The 19,161-nt window shown below is 43.7% G+C and overlaps 1 protein-coding gene across 3 annotated transcripts in view; it reads right to left on the bottom strand.

The window, feature by feature from the left end:
- Positions 1-14,782, bottom strand: part of TENT4B (terminal nucleotidyltransferase 4B) — a 60,091-nt gene extending 45,309 nt beyond the window's left edge. Inside the window, exon 1 of one of the 3 annotated variants that reach the window (XM_075940247.1) lies at positions 13,927-14,782. In XM_075940247.1, coding sequence (XP_075796362.1) covers positions 13,927-14,441 — 515 coding nt within the window. In that variant the 5' untranslated portion in view covers positions 14,442-14,782. The remainder of the gene's footprint in view (positions 1-13,926) is intronic. The other 2 variants (XM_075940246.1, XM_006121144.2) reach the window with 2 other exon arrangements.
- Between the last annotated feature and the right edge of the window lie 4,379 nt (positions 14,783-19,161).

The raw sequence follows: 19,161 nt of genomic DNA, 5'->3' as shown, positions 1-19,161 counted from the left end.
GCGGCGCACACCTGCCCCGGGGCCGACCGCCCCGGTGCAGGGAAACCCCAGGCTAACCCCCCTTGTCTGTCTAACCTGCTCTTAAATATCTCCAATGATGGACATTCCACAACCTCCCTCAGCAATTTATTCCAGTGTTTAACCACCCTGACAGTTAGGAAGTTTTCCCTAATGTCCAACCTAAACCTCCCTTGCTGCAATTTAAGCCCATTGCTTCTTGTCCTATCACCAGAGGCTAAGGAGAACAATTTTTCTCCCTCCTCCTCGTAATACCCTTTTAGATGCATCATCATCATTTCCCCTCTTTAGTCCTTTCTTTTCCAAACTAAACAAGACAAATTCTTTCAGTCTACTGCATAGTTCATATTTTCTAGACCTTTAATCATTTTTGTTGCTCTTCTCTGGACCTTCTCCAATTCCTCCGCATCTTTTTTTAAATGAGGTGCCCAGAACTAAACACAATACTCCAATTGAGGCCTAATAAGTGCAGAGTAGAGAGGAAGAAGGACTTCTTGTGTCTTGCTCACAACACTCCTGTTAATGCATCCCAGGTTTGCTTTTTTTGCAAGTGTCACACTGTTGACTCACATTTAGTTTGTGGTTCACTATGACTCCTAAATCCCTTTCAGCAGTCCTCCCTCCTCGACAATCACTTCCCATTCTGTATGTGTGAAACTGAGTTTTCCTTCCTAAGTGGGAGTACTTTGCATTTTTTCTTATTAAGCTTCATCCTATTTACCTCAGACCATTTCTCTAGTTTGTCCATATCATTTTGAATTATGACCCTATCCTCCAAAGCAGTTGCAACCCCTCCAGCTTGGTATCAATCACCTGCCAACTTAAGCGTACTCTCTCTGACATCATCTAAATCGTTGAGAATGGGAATGTTGCTTTTGCTGAGGTCTCACCTAGTCAGACTCCTAAACCTTCCCTTTAAATGCCCAAAAAGCATATTATACCACCATTCTGCACTGTCTCGGTATGTATTTGAACTGTTCCTTACTGCTGTCCAGGCTGTCAATATACAGCTCTGCAATATTAAGGGACTAGGCAGTCAGCAAGCGCAGACACTGGCTGAGTCCCTGGTCTCAATCTGCATAACCTCCCCTGCTGCTGCTCTGCATTGCAAAGGACTGGGAGTCTTACAATACAGAGCAGCAACAGGGGAGGTTATGCAGACTTGACAAAAGACCCAGGACCAGGGACGGAGCCAGCATCTGCGCTTGCAGGTTCCCATGCAGTGTGGCAGCGGGAGAGGTTATTCTGGGACCCAACACAAGCCAGTCTGAATGCTGTAACTGCCTACCCTTATTGAGTAATCATATAGTCAATAAAAAAAAAATCTATTTACTACTTGATTGGGAAAGTAACCACATTTTAACATCTTTAATCCTGTAGTGTAGATGTGGCATCAATCCAAGGGTTGAGCTCCCTGCCCATGTGATGCTAGTACTTCTTATGTGCTCCCCTAAGCACTTCAGACCGTTAGTCTGGTCTTTAGTCTGCATGTAACTACACACAGTTCACAAAGACAGACAAATAACTTTTAAAAACAGAGTTCAATAAAAATCAAAGGCAGAAAGAAGGACCAGAGTGGGGTTGAGAAAGACTGTGCCTTAACTGCATGAAGTGACATGCAACAGCAGAGGGAGCTCAAGATGCTACAAGGGAGAATGTTTTCAATGGTTATGCGCTGGGTGCACCAACACCAGTAGTGGAACGTACATGGGCAATCACTGGACAACCTCCATATATTAAGGATGTTAAATTTAGATTAAGTCGAAAAGTCGGTGCAAACTGCATCGACTAGTTGATTAGTCGATAAGGGCACCTCCGCCTCTGAAATGTAGCAAGAGCCAATAAGGCTCTCTGTTTTGTTTGGAACTTCCAAGAAAGCATTGAAGCCTTCACAAGCATTGGAAAGCGAGCAACACATTTTAACAAGTGACCTTGCCAAAGGACGGCTCACATTAGGGCTCACTTGACTAGATCAAGGACAATGCCTTGGATGGTGGGAGTGATCAATAAACCTTGATTGAAGAGTCACTCTAGTCAGGCTATGTATTTACTAACAACAGGATTAACACAGAGATAATCAGAAGCTACCTTTTGGAGTACAGGCTCCTGCATGACAAAGCCAAGGATAGACATTTTGCTATAACTACAGACTGTGTTGTGCCAGGTGCTGTGCCAGTACTCCTGTACTGAACCAAAGGAATGCTGTCTAAAGTGCTGCTAGTACTACCTTAAAAGTAAGAGTTTCTCTGCCTCAGTCCAGAAGAAAAGAGAGTCATGGTATTTATTTTTGGACAAGATTCCTATTGTAGGTTCAACTTTCCAGATGATTTAAGATCAAGTCGCTACTTCTGTAAAATTATTTAACTTTAGAAAGGATGCCAAGGCATCACTCCTGGTCATCAGTTTTTAACATCTCTCCTTAGGAGCGCAGGGGAATAGCTGTCAGAACAACATGCAGATAAATAAAAGCCAGAATAAAATTTCCTTTCAATACAGCCAACTTACATTGGACATGGCTACAACAGTGCTGCATACACGTCAGTCCCAAAATATTAGAGAGACTGTTCCATCCTGTATTTAGCTGTGACACTCTGAGTATGTCTCCCAGCTCAAAGGAAACATACACTAACTGTGTAAACTTGTCTCACCAACAGAAGTTGGTCCAACAAAAGATATTATCTCACCACCTTGTCTCTTACATTAGAAGTGTCATCCAACATGACATAAGACTTAATCTAATTTAAGAAGCTGTCATGCATTTAAAATGTTATTCAACAGTTTTCATATCAAGAACAAGAAAGTGGTGTCATTAAAATGCTTTTAAAATATGAGTCTTCATTTTGTTTTCTTATAGCTAAGAGTTTTACATCATGCACGTATGTAAACAAAAACTCAAGTTAATACCAACTCTACTTTTTTTGCACACAAATTGTTTAACGCATTTAACTTGCCAATGTTGAAAAGTCAAGATTTTTTCTGGTTCTGTTAATTAGGAGGGTGAGAAGTTTAAACACAAAATATAAAATACTACAAACCTGCATGTTTCGTTAGTCTCAAAACAAAAAAGAGTCACATGTACAGCTTCCTGAAATTAACTAGATGCCTTTAAAAAAGCTTTGGAGTTGAACCAGTGAGTCCTGGCCTTTAACCTTATTATTTCTAAACTAAATCAGAGTTAAATATTATATGAAAGTGAGTTAAACTCTCTCTCAATGATTCCTTTAAAAACAAAGAACAGGTCATTAATTTTTAGCAGTTAGTGTGGCTGTTCATCCATTTTAATGTAGCTGTCTGAGCTTAAAGGCTTTAAGATTGGCTTTGTCTTACTCTGCTATATGAAATACAGGACAAAGAAACAGCCTAACATGACAGTAACAGAGGATTCAGGGTGAAGGGATTCAGGGAATGAAGTCTACACTTAGGCTATGTCTACACTGACGGTTTCTTGCTCAAGAACATCTTGCACAAGAAGTCTTGCACAAGAAAAACGTCCACACTGCCATGTGTGCGCTGTGCTTTTGTGCAAGAGCTCCCATGGCAGTGTGGATGCTCTCTTGAGCAAGAAAGTTCTGATGGCCTGTAGCGGCTTCCCGCTCACCACAGCGCCACCTGCCGTCGAGTTGGGGAATTACCACTGCTGGCAGGTGGCCGGATCCCTTTCAGGACACTGCCCTCCGGCAATGTCCACAACAGCCTGAGCTTTCCCCCCCTTCCGGGGGCAGTTTATGATAGGCCGGTAGGCCTTCAGGAGGCGGCTCCTCCACCTCCAGCACAGGGAAAGACGTGCCTGCCTCCCTGCGTTACCGCGCCTTAAACTAGTCCAGGCAGGTGAGTCTCTTCCCCGCCTTCCTTCAGGTTGGACCAAGAGGTAATTGTTCGCACGCCCGGCCTTGCTTCGGGTCCGGGCCGCAGAGAAATAAGCCCACCGCTTGTCAGTCTAGTATCATACAGTTTGGGGCAGGGCAACCGTTCTAGTCCTGTCCCTTTAAGAGTTCCCGCCCGATGCACGGACGGTCCCAAACGCACCGCAGGTAAGCCCGGGCTCTTGAGAAGGGCGGTCAACAAATACCGCCAGCCAAACCCAGGCCCTAACTCCAGGCGGGACGGTAAATGGCGGCCAGGCCCTGACGCCAGGCGTGCCGCACCCAAACCCCAGTTCGTAGAAGCTCCTCCTTCAGGAGCGGGCCCGGGAGGGCACCGGCAGCAGCAGCGGTGAGGGGGAGACTGCCACCCGGTTAGGGGCTGGCAGGGGGGCGCAGGCCCACCCACCTCACTACACCCCGGCCCAGGAGCCCTGATGGCAGCAGTGCAGCTGCGACTGGCTCAGCAGGGCTCCGGCCCGTATCTTGCTGGCCTCGGGCGGCTCTCCGCCCGGACTACCCCCTGGGCCACTCTCGTCTCCCCCTTCCCAGGTACCTGTAGCTTCAGCAGGTTCGTCGAGGAGTCGAGGCCGGTGTCGTCCCATCAGGGTCCGGGCGGCCCAATCCAGGGGTCATGGGGTTGGAGCTCTGCAGCGTCCAGTGGGCTCGTCCGGCCCCGGCGTTCCAGTACCCATCGGGGTTCCAGCCAGTCCCCCGGCTCGGGCCAGTCCTCTGGGTCCCTGGGAGGTTCTGCTGGCTGGCTTGGCCCGGCCTCCATAGCCCTGGCAGGGACACCTTGGCTGGCTTCTGGGGAGGCTGCTGAGAGCGGCCTAGCCCCGGTCCTATTCTCCCCAGGCAGGAGCTCTGGACAGGCCTCCGTCTCCTTCAGAGGCTGCGCCCTGACTGAGCTCCCTGGCAGCTTTCTTATAGTCCTAGCCCCGCCCTTTGACTTCCGGTCAGGTGAGGGGGCGGGGGTAGACTGGGCCCAAAATGGCTCCCGGAGGGGTTCCTCCACCTCCGGCTCAGTGGGGGACCACTCTACCCCACTACATGGCCATTTTAGCCAATGGGATTTCATGCGAAAGAAATCCCTGCCAAGCATCCACACCGCCCTGCACTGATGGTTTCTTGCTCAAGAACATCTTGCACAAAAGACTTGCGCAAGAAAACGTCCACACAGCCATGTGTGCGCTATGCTTTTCCGCAAGAGTTCCCATGGCAGTGTGGATGCTCTTGAGCAAGAAAATTCTGATGGCCATTTTAGCCAATGGGATTTCTTGCGCAAGAAATCCCTGCCGAGCATCCACACTGCCCTCTTGCACAAGAGCACCTGTGTAAGAGGGCTTACACCTGATAAAAAAAAAAGAGCGTAACTCTTGCGCAAGGAGCCCTCTCTTACCACTGTAAATTTCCTTGCGCAAGAGCGGGAGGGCAGTGTGGATGCACTGCCGATTCTTGCGCAAGAACAGCCGTACTTGTGCAAGAAGCCGCGAGTACAGACATAGTCTCAGGGTATATCTTCACTGCAACGCTATTTCAGGATACTGGACTATCCCAAAATAGCTATCCCGCGTCTTCACAGCAAGCCCGTTATTTTGGGCTTGCTATTCCAATGTCCCACTAAACCTCGTTTTAAGAGGAGTAAGGGATGTTTTGGAATAGCTTATTTTGTCAATTTTGAAATAAAGCGCTATTTCAAAATAGCACCAAAATAAAATATGCAATTTGCGTAGGTCAAATTGCTTATCTTATTTTGAGTTACGGTGCAGTTTAGGTGCACTATTAGAAGTCTGAGGAATCACCAAAGTACATAATAGTGGTGACCTTAAAACGCTGTTTAACATGTAAAAGCTTGGTTTGAAAAAAGAACAAAGTAATGCCTGTTTGTTTGTTTTTTTAAACTAAAACACGACCTATCTGGAATCATCCTCAGGCAACAAAATGTCTGAATTATGAAGACAGAAATAAACGTAAGAGGACGAAAACAAAATCAAAACAAAACAAAACAACCCACCCACTATTTCTTTGCATGTGTAGAATCTGCAGGGTTCTCAGAGTCCCCTTTAGTCATCTTCATAAACGTACATTATGGCCACATTCCAAGATTTAGCACATCCAAACAATACTATTACACAATATTTACTTTATGCGTCAAAAATCTTTCAAACTGCCTTTACATTTTGAACCTGCCCCAAAGCCTATTTGTTTTATCTCACTTCTTGCAACAGAGAAACTATCACCAAATGCCAAGAGGTTATGGGCAGTGCGCAGATTCTGACTTCCCACAAACCTCAGCTAACAGACTGAGCCAAGGTCTACACTAGAAACTTACATCTGCAGAACATAACCACTAAGTGTATAAAAGCCTCACCTCTAAGAGATGCAGTTATACTAAGCTAACTTCAGAGTTAATCCACTTCAGTGACTTAACCAAGCCAACTGAAAATGCTCACCTGTTAGCACAATTGTGCCCTTACTGAAGTGGAACAGTTGCACTGTTGTGCGTGTAGACATGCCCTGAGAAGTCTACACAATCAAAATAATCAGAAATAAGCCTACAAGTTATAATTACTTTTATTCCAATAGCAACTAAGTGACAAATCCAGAAGAGATGAAGAAACTTGTCAGATGTACAAAAGAAAAGGATTTGTGACCCAGACACATCCTTGCTCTTATCCCTCATGGTCTTTTTTACTTTAACATATATTTTGGCAGGTTACCAAAAACTGGTTGAGGCTTTCCTAGGAATCTCAAATTACTACTTATGGATTTTTTTTAAAGTACTCTCATACTTTAAAACATATACAATACATTCAACTGCAACTTTCATATTCTGAAATCAGTTTCTCCAAATATCTGGCAAAACAAAGCAAATGCTTTTAATTTCAGAAACAGTTAGTTAGCTGAAAAATGTACAGGTTTTTGTGGGGTTTTTTTTAAACTTTGCTACAATTTTTGTGTGGGGTCCCCCCACTGATTTCTCTATGGGTCAATGGCCACCAACCTAATGAAGTCTCTCCTCCCCTTTCCCCCTCTCCCCGCAACCCTGGTCTGCAACTATTCCCTTTCAATAGTGTTAATATGTTTCACATTTATGTCATTCTCCATTTTACCTGACTACAGTGAACATCTCTTAATATTTCCTAATAAAAAGTGTGACTTAACTCACTGGCCTGTGCATCCAATACATTCTTCTAATGCAAACTTTCACTTCTCTTCACCGCTTCCATTTTAATCTGCTCAAAACAAGCAATATATTCAGTCTATCAAACTTGTTTTTTCTTTAGATCTTTCATGGATCTACTCCCAACAGGAATACACTCTGCATGTTGTCTGCCTGGGGCTGAAGATGAGCTTATCTACTCCTTTCTAGCATGTTCCCTACAGAATTACACTCTTTATGCCGTTCACCTGAATGGCTCTTTCCTTTGACCCTGGAACTCCTGCAGGAGCATTTCTACTCCCTGAAGTTCTCCACTTCAAATTTAGTTACTTGGTTTTTATGAGGACTAGGTGAGTTTCAAGCTGTATCTGGTCTCTGCCCTTGTAGTATTAGATAAGAAATAACAGATGAATCACAGGTGAGGTTAGACCAGTCACAGTACAATACAAAACAAACCTCTGGAAAGGAATAAGTTAGTCAGTCAGCTAAGTGTCCAAAACTTCAGAACTCACATAGAAAGCCAAACAAAGATATGTCTCAAAAGACATTTACAAAAATTGCCACTGCTGGGGATATATGTATTTTGCATAGGAGTGAATTCTGAAGGAGTTGGACAGCTACTGAAGAACTCCTAAATTCAGCTCACAACCTTCAGTCTCCAGAAACATTACTGAAGTAGTACTTGGAACAGAACACTAAATGTAGAGATCAGCTACTTGTATTTTACTGAAATGTATTTTCATTCAGTTTGAGAAGAGCACAAGCATAATATGCTCTAATATACTGTCCAACTCAGATGTTTACTTTCTCTGCTTTTGTTCTTATGGCATTATACTAGAACGTCAGATACTGAATAAGGATGAGAAGATTCATTTTTATAAACTTTTAATAAGCTTCACTGAACTCCAGTTGTGGTAGCAGCCTCTGAAGTTCAGAATGAATCACTTAATCTAATTGCTCCCCCTGTTTTTTTGCCTCTGAAATGTTGGCAGAAACATTTCAGTTACTTTAAACATGGGAAAAATACACATCTCATATGTTTCAAATTTTAACACCACTTAAGAACTGCATAAGCCAGAAACCCCAGATTTAGCTTGTCTTGATTAAAACTCACTGAAATCTATAATATCTAATTTTTTTTTTTTTAAGTATGATGAAAAAGATATACCACAAAGATTACTTTAGTGCTTTTTTGCCACTATGGCTCAAGACAACATACTACTCTGTTAAGGATACTGAAGCACAGAATATTCACTTAAGCAGTCTTTGCCATATCAAATATATATACTAATTTTACACATATATGAATTACAACTCTTCAATCAGGTTTTTAGTTTTATTCTTTACTACCATCATAAAAGCAGGTAAGATACACAAGCTGAATCTTTAAGCAACTTGTTTTACAGGTCACTTTAATATCAATAAACTTACAAGATCAATAAGAAATTGCCGACTTAAGGATTCCAGGTCATGGAAAAAAGAAATAAAAGAATTTGGCCATGTGATATTTTCTGTTCCCTTTATCTCTGATAAATGCAAGCTTCAATATATTATTGTTTGATAGTTACATATGCCATAACACATAGAATGTACTCAACAGTTCTTTTAACTCTGCAGGAGCAGCGTTAACTTTTAAAATTGACAAGGAGTCCTGTAGCACCTTATAGACTAACAGATGTATTGGATCATAAGCTTTCGTGGGCAAAGATCCACTTCGTCAGACGCTTTTGCAGATCCAGACCAACACGGCTACCCCTCTTATTTTAAAGTTGATTGACTATTGAATGCTTAATATTTCAGTCTTGATAGTACATACAGTTTTTTTTGCTCTAACAGTACAGTGAAGAAACACCCAGATAATTTCTGACTCTTATCACAAGTGAATCATTTTAATATTAATTCATTTCAATTCACTGCCTGTGTAAAATATTTCAACATGAATGGTATGTTCCTCAATCCAAATCCAACAATAAAACAGAAGCACCGATATACCTGATAGAACATGATGGCTGTCTAAAAGAGAAAATATTTCCAATATTTCAATATATGTGCTTAGTTTAATTTAACCTTCTGAACTTTAGTGATCACTATTACATCCAGTCAAGTGTCTATCCTTACTGTTCTTGCAGGTTTGAACTATGGACCTGATTTTTAGAACGTTGAAAAACTCTAGACTCCTATGTGTTTGTTGGTTTTCTTACTTGAACACGCATGTGGTACAAGCAATACATATTCCCCTCCCTAATCAGGAATGAAAATACTGGTAAATATGTTGAGTAGAGAAGGTCTGAAAGTAATTCAGATCTAATGTTCTAAAAATAAATATTCCATATTCCATAACTTCATACTAAAGTCACTGACAAAAGAGTGAACAGAAAGCTTAAACTTACATATACTATTTTTATAACATGAATATCAGGGCTTTTCTACATTTCATGACAATAATTTGCATGGAAATAGCAAAGTAAGAAATGAGTTTAAGACCTGTTGACATTGATAGTGTCACTTTATAAAAAAATTAGCAGGCATCCAAAGAAGCAATTAATTATATTAGTCAGTACTATCCTACAGTAGTGTAAAACGTATTCGTGATGATAGAAGAAAATAATGAACTCAATGTACAGTACATATCTCAGCAGAAACCTCACTTAGAACAAGATCACAGACCTCTCTGATCAACATTACCATCTAGCATTATGAGACAATGAGACACTGGCAACAGTCTGTAGTTATTAGTTATAAGCCTGTATGTTTGAATTATAGAAGCAAGTTAGTTGCATGAAATAAATTATTTAAGAGACGTGGGATGTTCAAATGCAGGTAACTGAATAACCATGTAGCCACTGAAAACTTCACGGCCTACACAGTTACACATACCTGCAGCGGAGGGTGGCAAATAGCTCCCCAGGAGCCAGTGCACAGCAGGAACCCAGCTTTTAAGCCAGCTCCTGGTGTGTACCGGCTCCCACCTGTCGGCCCCTCCCAGGAACCTGGCTGCCACCTACACTGCTGCCTCCAATACAGAGGCAAGTATGGGGCGGCAGCTAACTCCCTGAGAGCAGGGTGGGAGCTTGCATGTAACCATTTATGGTAACCAATAAGCCTGAGCTTATTGGTTAACTATGTAAATGGTTATCCTATTACATTCCTATAAGAGACCAAGGACATTTTAGGAAAAAGGTATTAAATTGTAATAACTGTGCAGAAAGACTTGATTTAAATTTAAAAAAGCAAAACAAGTAATCCAACATTCAAACAGAACTGGCAAATTCATAAAATGTCAGTTACACAAGTGTAATCTGAGTTTAAATGACCAACAGTTGGAGGACTACTGACAAGGCCACAGCAGAATGTGTACAAAATACTGATACTCTACTTTGCCCTACCCACAAAGCAGAATAAAGACAAAGAGGAAAGTTGGCATTATGGTACATGTGAATACATCCCCACTAACTAGGGATGTTAAATATTGGTTAATTCAATGGTCTATTAACCTCATGAATTCCTACCAGTTACTCGACTATTCTATAGATCCCAGGGGTGAGGCCAGCAGCCAGTACACTCCAGCCCCACTCCCAAGGAGACCTCTACCACTCTGCACTGCTGTCTCTGTATCAGAGGCAGCAGCACGGGGTGCCAGGTGGGAACTGGTCCATGAGGGGAGCCAGTTTAAAAAAAACAAAACAAACAAAAACAAAACAGCTCCCCCTCGCAGACTGGCTGCCTGTTGCTCCATGCGTCTGCCTCTCTACCAGAGGCAGCATCCCGTTCCAGGAGGGCATCTGAGCTCCTAGACCTGACACAAGCCAGAACTAAGTTGGGCTGCCTGCCTACCTGGCTGGCTCCTAATACACTTTAAATGCAGAGATGCAGCAGGGGTAGGTCCTGGACCCGGTGTAAGCCGGGACTGAGCCAGGCTCCTGGCCAACCTGCTAAACAACGTACTGGCAAGGGGTGGGGAGGAAATGCATATAGTCTATAGCATTGACCTATAAGCTTTTGCTTGTCAGTTAATTGACTACACTATTACATCTCTATCAAAAACAAAATTTTTTCTAAGATAAGAAACTGATTTTTTTTTCAAATCTTGGAACCCCTTTTCCACACAGAGTTATTTATAGGACAGGTTCAACATGCAGCCTTTATTCCTTTGACAGTATCTTTTTAAATCCTTGACAGCAACTAAAACATCTTTGATCTAGTTAGGGTTTAAATTGTAAACCAACTAGCTCTTGCTGATTTATATATATATATATATATATATATATATATATATATATATATATATATATATATAAATAAAACACAAGTATGATCTGCACTGATTTAGAGGAACAATAATTATCCAACTGGAGCTCTGCTCTTATGACTGCTGTCATACAGAAGACCTAAATAATAAAACTCCTAATATCTCATTGAACCTCACCCATTGTTTTCTGTAACTTCAATAGCAGGAAAAATTACATTGAATTTATGATACATTTAAAAAAAAATGTTCTCTCGAAGTAAAAATATGACAGAATAGAAAATAAACTAAAAAAAATGTTTTCCAAAATTACGTCTGACATGGGGCAGACACTTTGTGCAAAAAACTGTAGTAAAGATATCACTGACTTCGTATACACAGAGTCAGCAGGTTATCCCTAAGCAGCAAGAATTTCGGTTGGGAAGGGGCTCAGGGCTGGGGTGTAGGGAGGTGCCTACTTGGGAGAGCTCAGTTCATAGCTCCACATGCTGCCTCCCAGCTGCAGCTCCCACTGGCTTCAGTTCCATCAATGGAAAGCTACAGAACCAGGGCTTGGGGAGGAGCAGAGGCAGGGTGTGCAGGTAGGAGGTGGCAGTCCCCACTACTCAGATACTGGGGAGAGAGCCTGTCCTAACTGGGCCAACTCCTAGAACATGTGGCACATCCAGCTTTCCCGTCCCAAATTTTAGTCAGAGGTACATAATAAAAGTCATTGAAAGGTCATGGGCTGTGAATTTTTGTCCATGACTTTTACTAAAAATACCCATGACCAAATCTTAGCCTTAATCATCATACAATCTCCATCCAGAGAGTATGCGAACATATGCGTGAAGTAAAAAGTATCCAAAATGTTTTCCCCAGATCTTTCATCCTAAGCCCGCATATATAACATTAGCTGGATCTATACAAATAGCCCCCTCAATAATTTCCTTCATACGTGGGAATATGACAGTAAATGGGGTGTGTACACATGCCCACCCACCATATGTTCACCAGTCACCAGATGGTGAGGGCTGCGTTAGACACGCTACCAAATATATATACACAGCACAGAAGGCAATTTATACGAGACATCCAGATGCCTACATACAGTCAGAAAAGGTCTAAGCAAACCAAAACTAACCTCACATTGACATTACCCCCGATTGTGTGTTTCTGCCTCTCAGAGAGAGATAAATGTTGTCAGCTGGTGAGCACTGCAGAAATGGCATTCTTGTAACTGTACCATCAGCCCTCAGCAAAATATACTCTCTATGGGAGTATACTCAGTGTCAGAAGGAAAAGCCCATGTACTTCACTGACCGTTGCATTAATACAACAAGATATAAAAGCAATGAGAGCAAGAGGTTGGTGCAAAATGCCTCCCCAAGTAAACACATGCAATTTTGGTAGAAGGTATATGAAGAGCTAGAACTCAGAAAAAAACCCACTCTAAGTCACCTTGGTGCAAGTGTACATGAACGCAACAAAAGGCTATTTTACTGTTTCCCTACCACCATGCACCATACTCAGGGCAGGTGATGTCTGAGAAATATGCCCCCCCCCCCTCCCCATGTGGATATGCAGTCACATGGACATTGGGAAGGGCCTCAACAAATAATAAACATAAATATACTAAAGCACTTTACCCTCCATCTTCAAAGTGCTTTGCAGACATTAACTAAACTAAGCATGAAATCCACAACACGAATGCATGCAGTGACAACAGGAGGAGTCTACAAGGCAATTCCTCCCTCCTGCATATGGGCGTGTCTACAACATTAGTATTCATATGGACACTTTCCTTGGGCATTTCCAGAACAGCATACATTTTATTGCAATTGAAGATTTTCTTTATGTACTCTGACATTAGGTATTATTCCCTGCTACTGTGCCACTGCAATCATATTATGAGGTGTCCATCCACTAAGGTCCTTAATTTCACATGCACAATATGCCACCTAACAAGCCTATCCTGCATGCTTGGAAGCAGAAAAGGTGATGATTACTGCCCACTGGTGCAGAAAATGTGGATGTTTATATTGCACAACCAACTTCTCCTTGAACAATTCTTTCAGGTATTGCTAACAATCCTATTGCCATGGTATCCAAGAGAAAACAAATGAAGAGACTGCTTTGAAATAACTCTTCTCCCCCCCCCCCCCAAAAAAAAATATGAGTCTGCCTGCGGGCAATGGCAGCAAGAGAAGATGCTAGAGTAGGCAACAATGCCTCTTCACCCTCTCCCATATGCATCTGAGCAACGGCAGCAGGGAGTGATGCTCCTGATGGGTAACAGCAGAGAAAGGTGCCTGCAGAAATCATCTCCCCCCCCCCTCAATAAATAAGGGGGGAGGGCTACGCAACGACACAGGAGGGCGTGTAACAGGCCCCACATCTGCGTGTATGTGCAGCGACAGCGGGAGACGGGGACTGAGCATGCTCTGCCCTCCCCTCCACCCCATGTGCGTCCGGTTAGGGCAAGAAGAGGCGGCGGCTGGGGAGCAGATCCCCCAAGCAGCCAGCCTGTCCCGGCCCCATAGGGGTCGCGTCTCCTCACATGGGCTGTTTTCCTGACCCTACGGGGCCCCTCCGCCCGTCTCGTCCCCATCCCCACGGCCACCGGCCCCGCTCCCCGCCAGGCCGCGCCGGGCGCTTACCCCACGACTCCCTGGCTGTAGTTCCTCCCCTTCCAAGGGGTGCCGGTGAAGAGCGGCTGGGCCTGCTCCCTGGCGACCGGCCCGTCCCCCGGGGCGGGGCTCCCGCCCTGCTCGGTGCCCCCCAGGAGGATGGTGTAGTTGAGCCCGTAGGTGCTGGCCTTGTTGTCCCGTTTCCTCTTGTTGCCGGCGGCCGAGATGGAGGCGGCGGGCGGCGCGCCCCGCGCAGGCCGGGCCCAGGCGGTGGGCCCCGGGGGCGGCGGGGCCTGGTGGCGGCTGTGGTTGTGCTGGTTGTTGGCGTTCTCGAGCGGCAGAAAGTCGGGCTGGGGGTCGGTGCGGGGGCCGCGGTACATGCCGGGCGGGGAGGCCGGGCCCACCCCGGCGGGGGCGCTCTGCTGCCGCTGCTGCTGCTGGAAGTACAGGTTGCGGACCCCCTGCGTGGTCTCCCAGATCTGCATCCACAGGCGGTTCGAGGGGCCGAGCTGCTCTGGCTGGAACCAGGCGATCCGGGGATCCATCAAACGGGGACCCACCCCGGCTACCTCCGCTCCCGCTCCGCGCTGGCCGCCGTCGCCGAGACCCTGTCACCGGGTCCCAGCGCTAATGGCGGCTCCTATAGAAGGGCAGCTCCGCGCCTGCCTGCTGCTGCTGCGCTCCACACAGCCCCCGCCCCTCCGAGCGAGGCGAGGCGGGGCCCGGCTGGGCCGCAAGCACACGGGCTGCGCGTAATAAAGGGGGAGGCGGCGGTGGCTGCCGCGGGAGGGAAATCACGTTACCCGTGGGCTTAGTGGCCCCACTCGCCCATTAAGCGCCGGAAAGCTGGGCTCCCTCGCCCGTCCCCATCTTCACGCCTGCCCTCCTTCCTTCCCCCCCACATAGCCTCCCATTCCCGCCCCTACCGCCCCATTCTCAGGGCTGGCGCTCTGCCCTGTTCTGTCCCTCACGTCTCCCCCCGAGCCCGCTGCTCTCCTAGCTTCTCCCTCCTTGTGGCATGTGCGAATCACTCCATATTTTTTCCAGCCATCATAAATTAAACAGCTCGCCTCCGACGTGACCCGAGACCGCGAGATTATTAGGGCGCTCCTGTGCCAAACTAGATTTCGTGAACAGAAAGCACTAAAGGACCTGTTCAATGGCAGCGAAATCAGTCCCTGAGCCTAACCTTCCAACGGGATTCGCCCACATGGTTCTTTGCACAATGGGGCTTCCTGGAGCAGATGGGGCCACGTGGGCCGATTCAATCTTAGACTCAAGATCTATATTTGGATTTAACTATCACCCCTCAGGGCCATGGAGGCAGTAGTACTAGTGTCTGAAAGTGAGAGAGTGAATCTGATAAAAACAAAGGGGAATGAAATGTAAAAAGTAAACAAACTGCATAAATAGTGCAAAGAAAATAATTATCAATTCATTAATAAAAGTTACCAACCATTCAAGCAAAGTATTCTGGGGGCTTGTGTAATTTTCTTCTAAAATATTTACTTTTACCGCCCTATTACTCAGTTATAACTGTTATTCTTGATAATACAGAAAATGAGCTTTAATAGTTATTTCATATTTTTTCCTATAATTGTTCTATAAAATACATGCAAATTGGTGGATTGTTGAGAACACTATGTTCCCGGTTCCTAAAACACTGTAACTAATCTGAACCTTGGGCCAAATGGGGCTACACAGCACCTGTGCAGGTAGAAATTGAATTCTCTGGCCCTTTCATGGCATGTAAACTATAAACTTCTGAGTTCATGCTAAATTCATACAAATCGTCCAGTTAATTACAATGCAGAATATATTACATTGCTAAATTGCAGGAGAGTTTGCAGAGATGTGCAATTAAACGATCCCAAGTATTACTTCATGGGCCAAGCCTTTGTTGCTGACACCTGTTGTTAGCAATAAACTATTTTCTTAGTGTAGATAAGGCCTGAGATAGAGTATAGTTCACACCTTTGCTGCTGGTGGTTTTTGGTTGGATAATTCTTTGCAAGACTGGGTTAAAGGTGACCTGCAAAAAGTGGGGAAGTAAATGGGCTTGTACCATTTTTGTTTTATGACATAAAAAGGCCTGAACACTATTTTGGGGGGATTATTTTTACTTTAGAAATTCAGGATTTGTCTAACCTGTAAAACTATGGATGTGGCTAACTCAATCTGGGAAACAGAATGGGAATAAGAACCAACTGCCCTCTAGTTCTAGATATACAGTCCCTAAAGCATCTACTCCAAACTATATTTGCAAAGACTGTGCACAAGTTGTAAAATGTCTAGTCTGAACATATGGTGTGCTTCAAATGTTTTGGGAGACTAAAAGAGGGTCAGGATGGCAAATATCACACAGCCAAGAGAACATATTTAGAAAGATAAAAGATTTTTGGTTAGACTTTACTGTATATTTTTGTTTTATACTTAACGTCATAGAATTTTATGCTACTATCACTACAGTATCAGAATTAAGGATGTTAAATTTGATTAATCAGCTAATCAAGTAATCGATGGATTTTCCATCAACTACTCAATTAGATAAGGGGGGCACTCGGTATCCTGCTGTGCCTTTCCCTTTGAAATGTAAAAGACTCGCCCATAGCTATTGTACATTTCAAAGAAAGAGGTGCAGCAAGGAACCCACACCAACAGGATGGACTGCTGGCAACTCTCCCTTTGAAATGTACAAGAGCCGCCCACAGCTCTTGTACGTTTCAAAGGAAGAGGCACAACCAGGAACAGCTAGGCTAGTCTTATATGGTAGTCAACTAGTTTCTTGCATCCCTAATCTAAATGCCTTCTGCATAAAATCAGTAGCAAAACCCTTAGTAGAATTAATGGAATTACTAGCACTTCTGTCTCATCTCTCTGCATGGGTCAACTTGCAGTTTTTTTGGTTTTGGTGGGAGGGTTGGAAGAAGTCTGGGAATAAAAGGAGTGTTTAAATTGTGAATGATATTTAGGCTGAAAAGGCTTTCTCAAAAGAGGAGTGCTTTGCAACGTTTCCTAAAGATGATCACCAGATTCACATGATGTCCTCTAAAAGATTGAACAAAAGACAGGACTATGTAGCACTTTAAAGACTAACAAGATGGTTTATTAGGTGAAAGCTCATCACCTAATAAACCATCTTGTTAGTCTTTAAAGTGCTACATAGTCCTAATTTTGTTTCAGCTAGACCAGACTAACATATCTACGTCTCTATTATTACTCTAAAAGATTGTTCCATAGCTGAATCCCCTCAACAGAGAATGCTTTGTCCCTAGCTCTGTTTTCTCCTGAGATTTGCAATCCACATTATCACAGCTGAGCACAGCTACTGTAATCAAAATTTTGTCTGATGTAGCTGTGACTTCATGTATTAACTGCTTTGAAAATTAGGACCAAGATCTTTAAAAAGCCTTATTGCTAGTATAGGGACTTTAGCAAAGCTCATCTTAGTGAAAGGAAGCCATTGCTAAATACTCAGTACACCTCTTCCTTTAATTCAAGTGCTAGCACTGTCAATTTTCTGAGGCACACAACAAGTTCTTCAACAAAATCATAGAAGATCTGAGTTGATATTTCCAAAATTTCAATTTTTTTTTTAAGGAAAGAAGGAATTTAAGTTGTCTAGTCCTTTACAAATAATGAAGAGGGGGGAAAAAAAGAGAGGCACAAGCCCAATTTAAAAAAAAATACAAACTCTTTGAGGTCACTCCTAAGAGGGCAGCACACAACAAAGGTAATAAATTGCAGCTTAGATCGCAATCTTGCTGACATTGAAGCCACTCTGATTTGGCATGCGTAAAGTTAAGCATGTGCTTAAGTCTTTGCAGGACTGGGACATATTTGAATCTTCTCTAAAACCATGGTGTATTTTATTAACATACACTTAAAATCCATCACTTGAAAGGTCTCCCAGCAGTAGACCGATACACTGTACCTGGCCAAATGAGGCCAGGATGGCAGATAAGAGTGATGTCACAAAGGGAGCAAAATTCATTAGGCTGTTGAAAAAAAACAGAGCAAGTTTAGAATTGACTTTTCAATCACAATTTGTATCCATTCCCTCCCCTTCAAGACTACTAAAAGGCTACTCTGTCAATAAAGATTACTTATTTACACAAAAATATTTTGGGCCAACCATCTTTAAGTTAATCAGTTACAACAAACAAAAAATGTGTAAAATGTCTTTCACTGTCCAATAACTCAAAAATTGCTACTATATTTTCTTTGAAAGTTAAAAAGAAATCAATTCAGCTCTGTAATAAGACAAAGAATGTAAAGTTTTAGTCCCAGAGGAGGATTTTCAGCAAGTTAGAGGCATTAAAATGGAACTCTCATCAATGAAACATCAATCCATTTAAAAGTAAGCACTCCCGCCTCCCTCCCTCATTACCATAGTAATTGAGTGCCTCACAAACATTAATGGATTTATCTTCACAAATGCCCTTTTAAGGCAGCAAAATCCTTTTAGCAATCACAAAAGTTAGTATAGTGTATAAAATACTTTAAATGGGGTCTACTGTTTAGAGGTGAAGGAGATTTATTCTGGGGCATCTCATTACTTATATCCCACAATGCAAGAAGCTCTTGAATCCCAGTTTAAATAAAATGTGCTGCACTGTGTGATATAGTGTGGCAGTGCCAGAGTGTAGTTGGAATGGTACTACTTTATCATTTTCCTGTGACTTTTCTAAAACAAGGTGCCACTCTTCCTCGTCTCTCAAGTTTTGAACTTCCTACTCCCAGCTCCACATCCATTCCTGCTCCAGGCCAGGTCCCAGACCACTGTGCCTCTGCATTTTAAATGTATCCAGGCTGCCCCTGAGTCTCAGACCACTGCACCTCTGCCTGCCCTGCACCTTGCCCCTTCTCTCCCGCACCACAGAGACAGTGCTGGGGGGAACTGGCTTTTAAGACAGCTCCCCCCCAGCACTGCCCCCTGTTTCCACTCCCCTTGCTGCCTCTCATACAGAGGCATCAAGGGGGTGGTGGTGGAGGTGGTGAGTAGATGATTACTCAACTAGTCGCTTTACAGCCCTAGTGCAACCTAGGCTACATCTAAACTATGACCCTCTTGTGGAAGAGCAAATGCAAACAGAGCGCTCATTTGCATATGTCACATGCTCATTTACATTTCCTCTTCTGTTCCCTTTTGGGCAAGAAGTTTTTGCGCAAAAAAGCACTGTGTAGATTGTGCCTTTTTGCACAAAAACCACCTTTCGCACAAGAGCCGTTCCTCCTCCAACCCCCACCTATTCTCCTGGATTA

This window comes from Pelodiscus sinensis, chromosome 12 (assembly GCF_049634645.1).
Source record: "Pelodiscus sinensis isolate JC-2024 chromosome 12, ASM4963464v1, whole genome shotgun sequence".
NCBI classification, from domain to species: domain Eukaryota; kingdom Metazoa; phylum Chordata; order Testudines; family Trionychidae; genus Pelodiscus; species Pelodiscus sinensis.
Note: the sequence above shows the minus strand (reverse complement) of the source record. Positions and strands in the feature narration are given on the sequence as shown.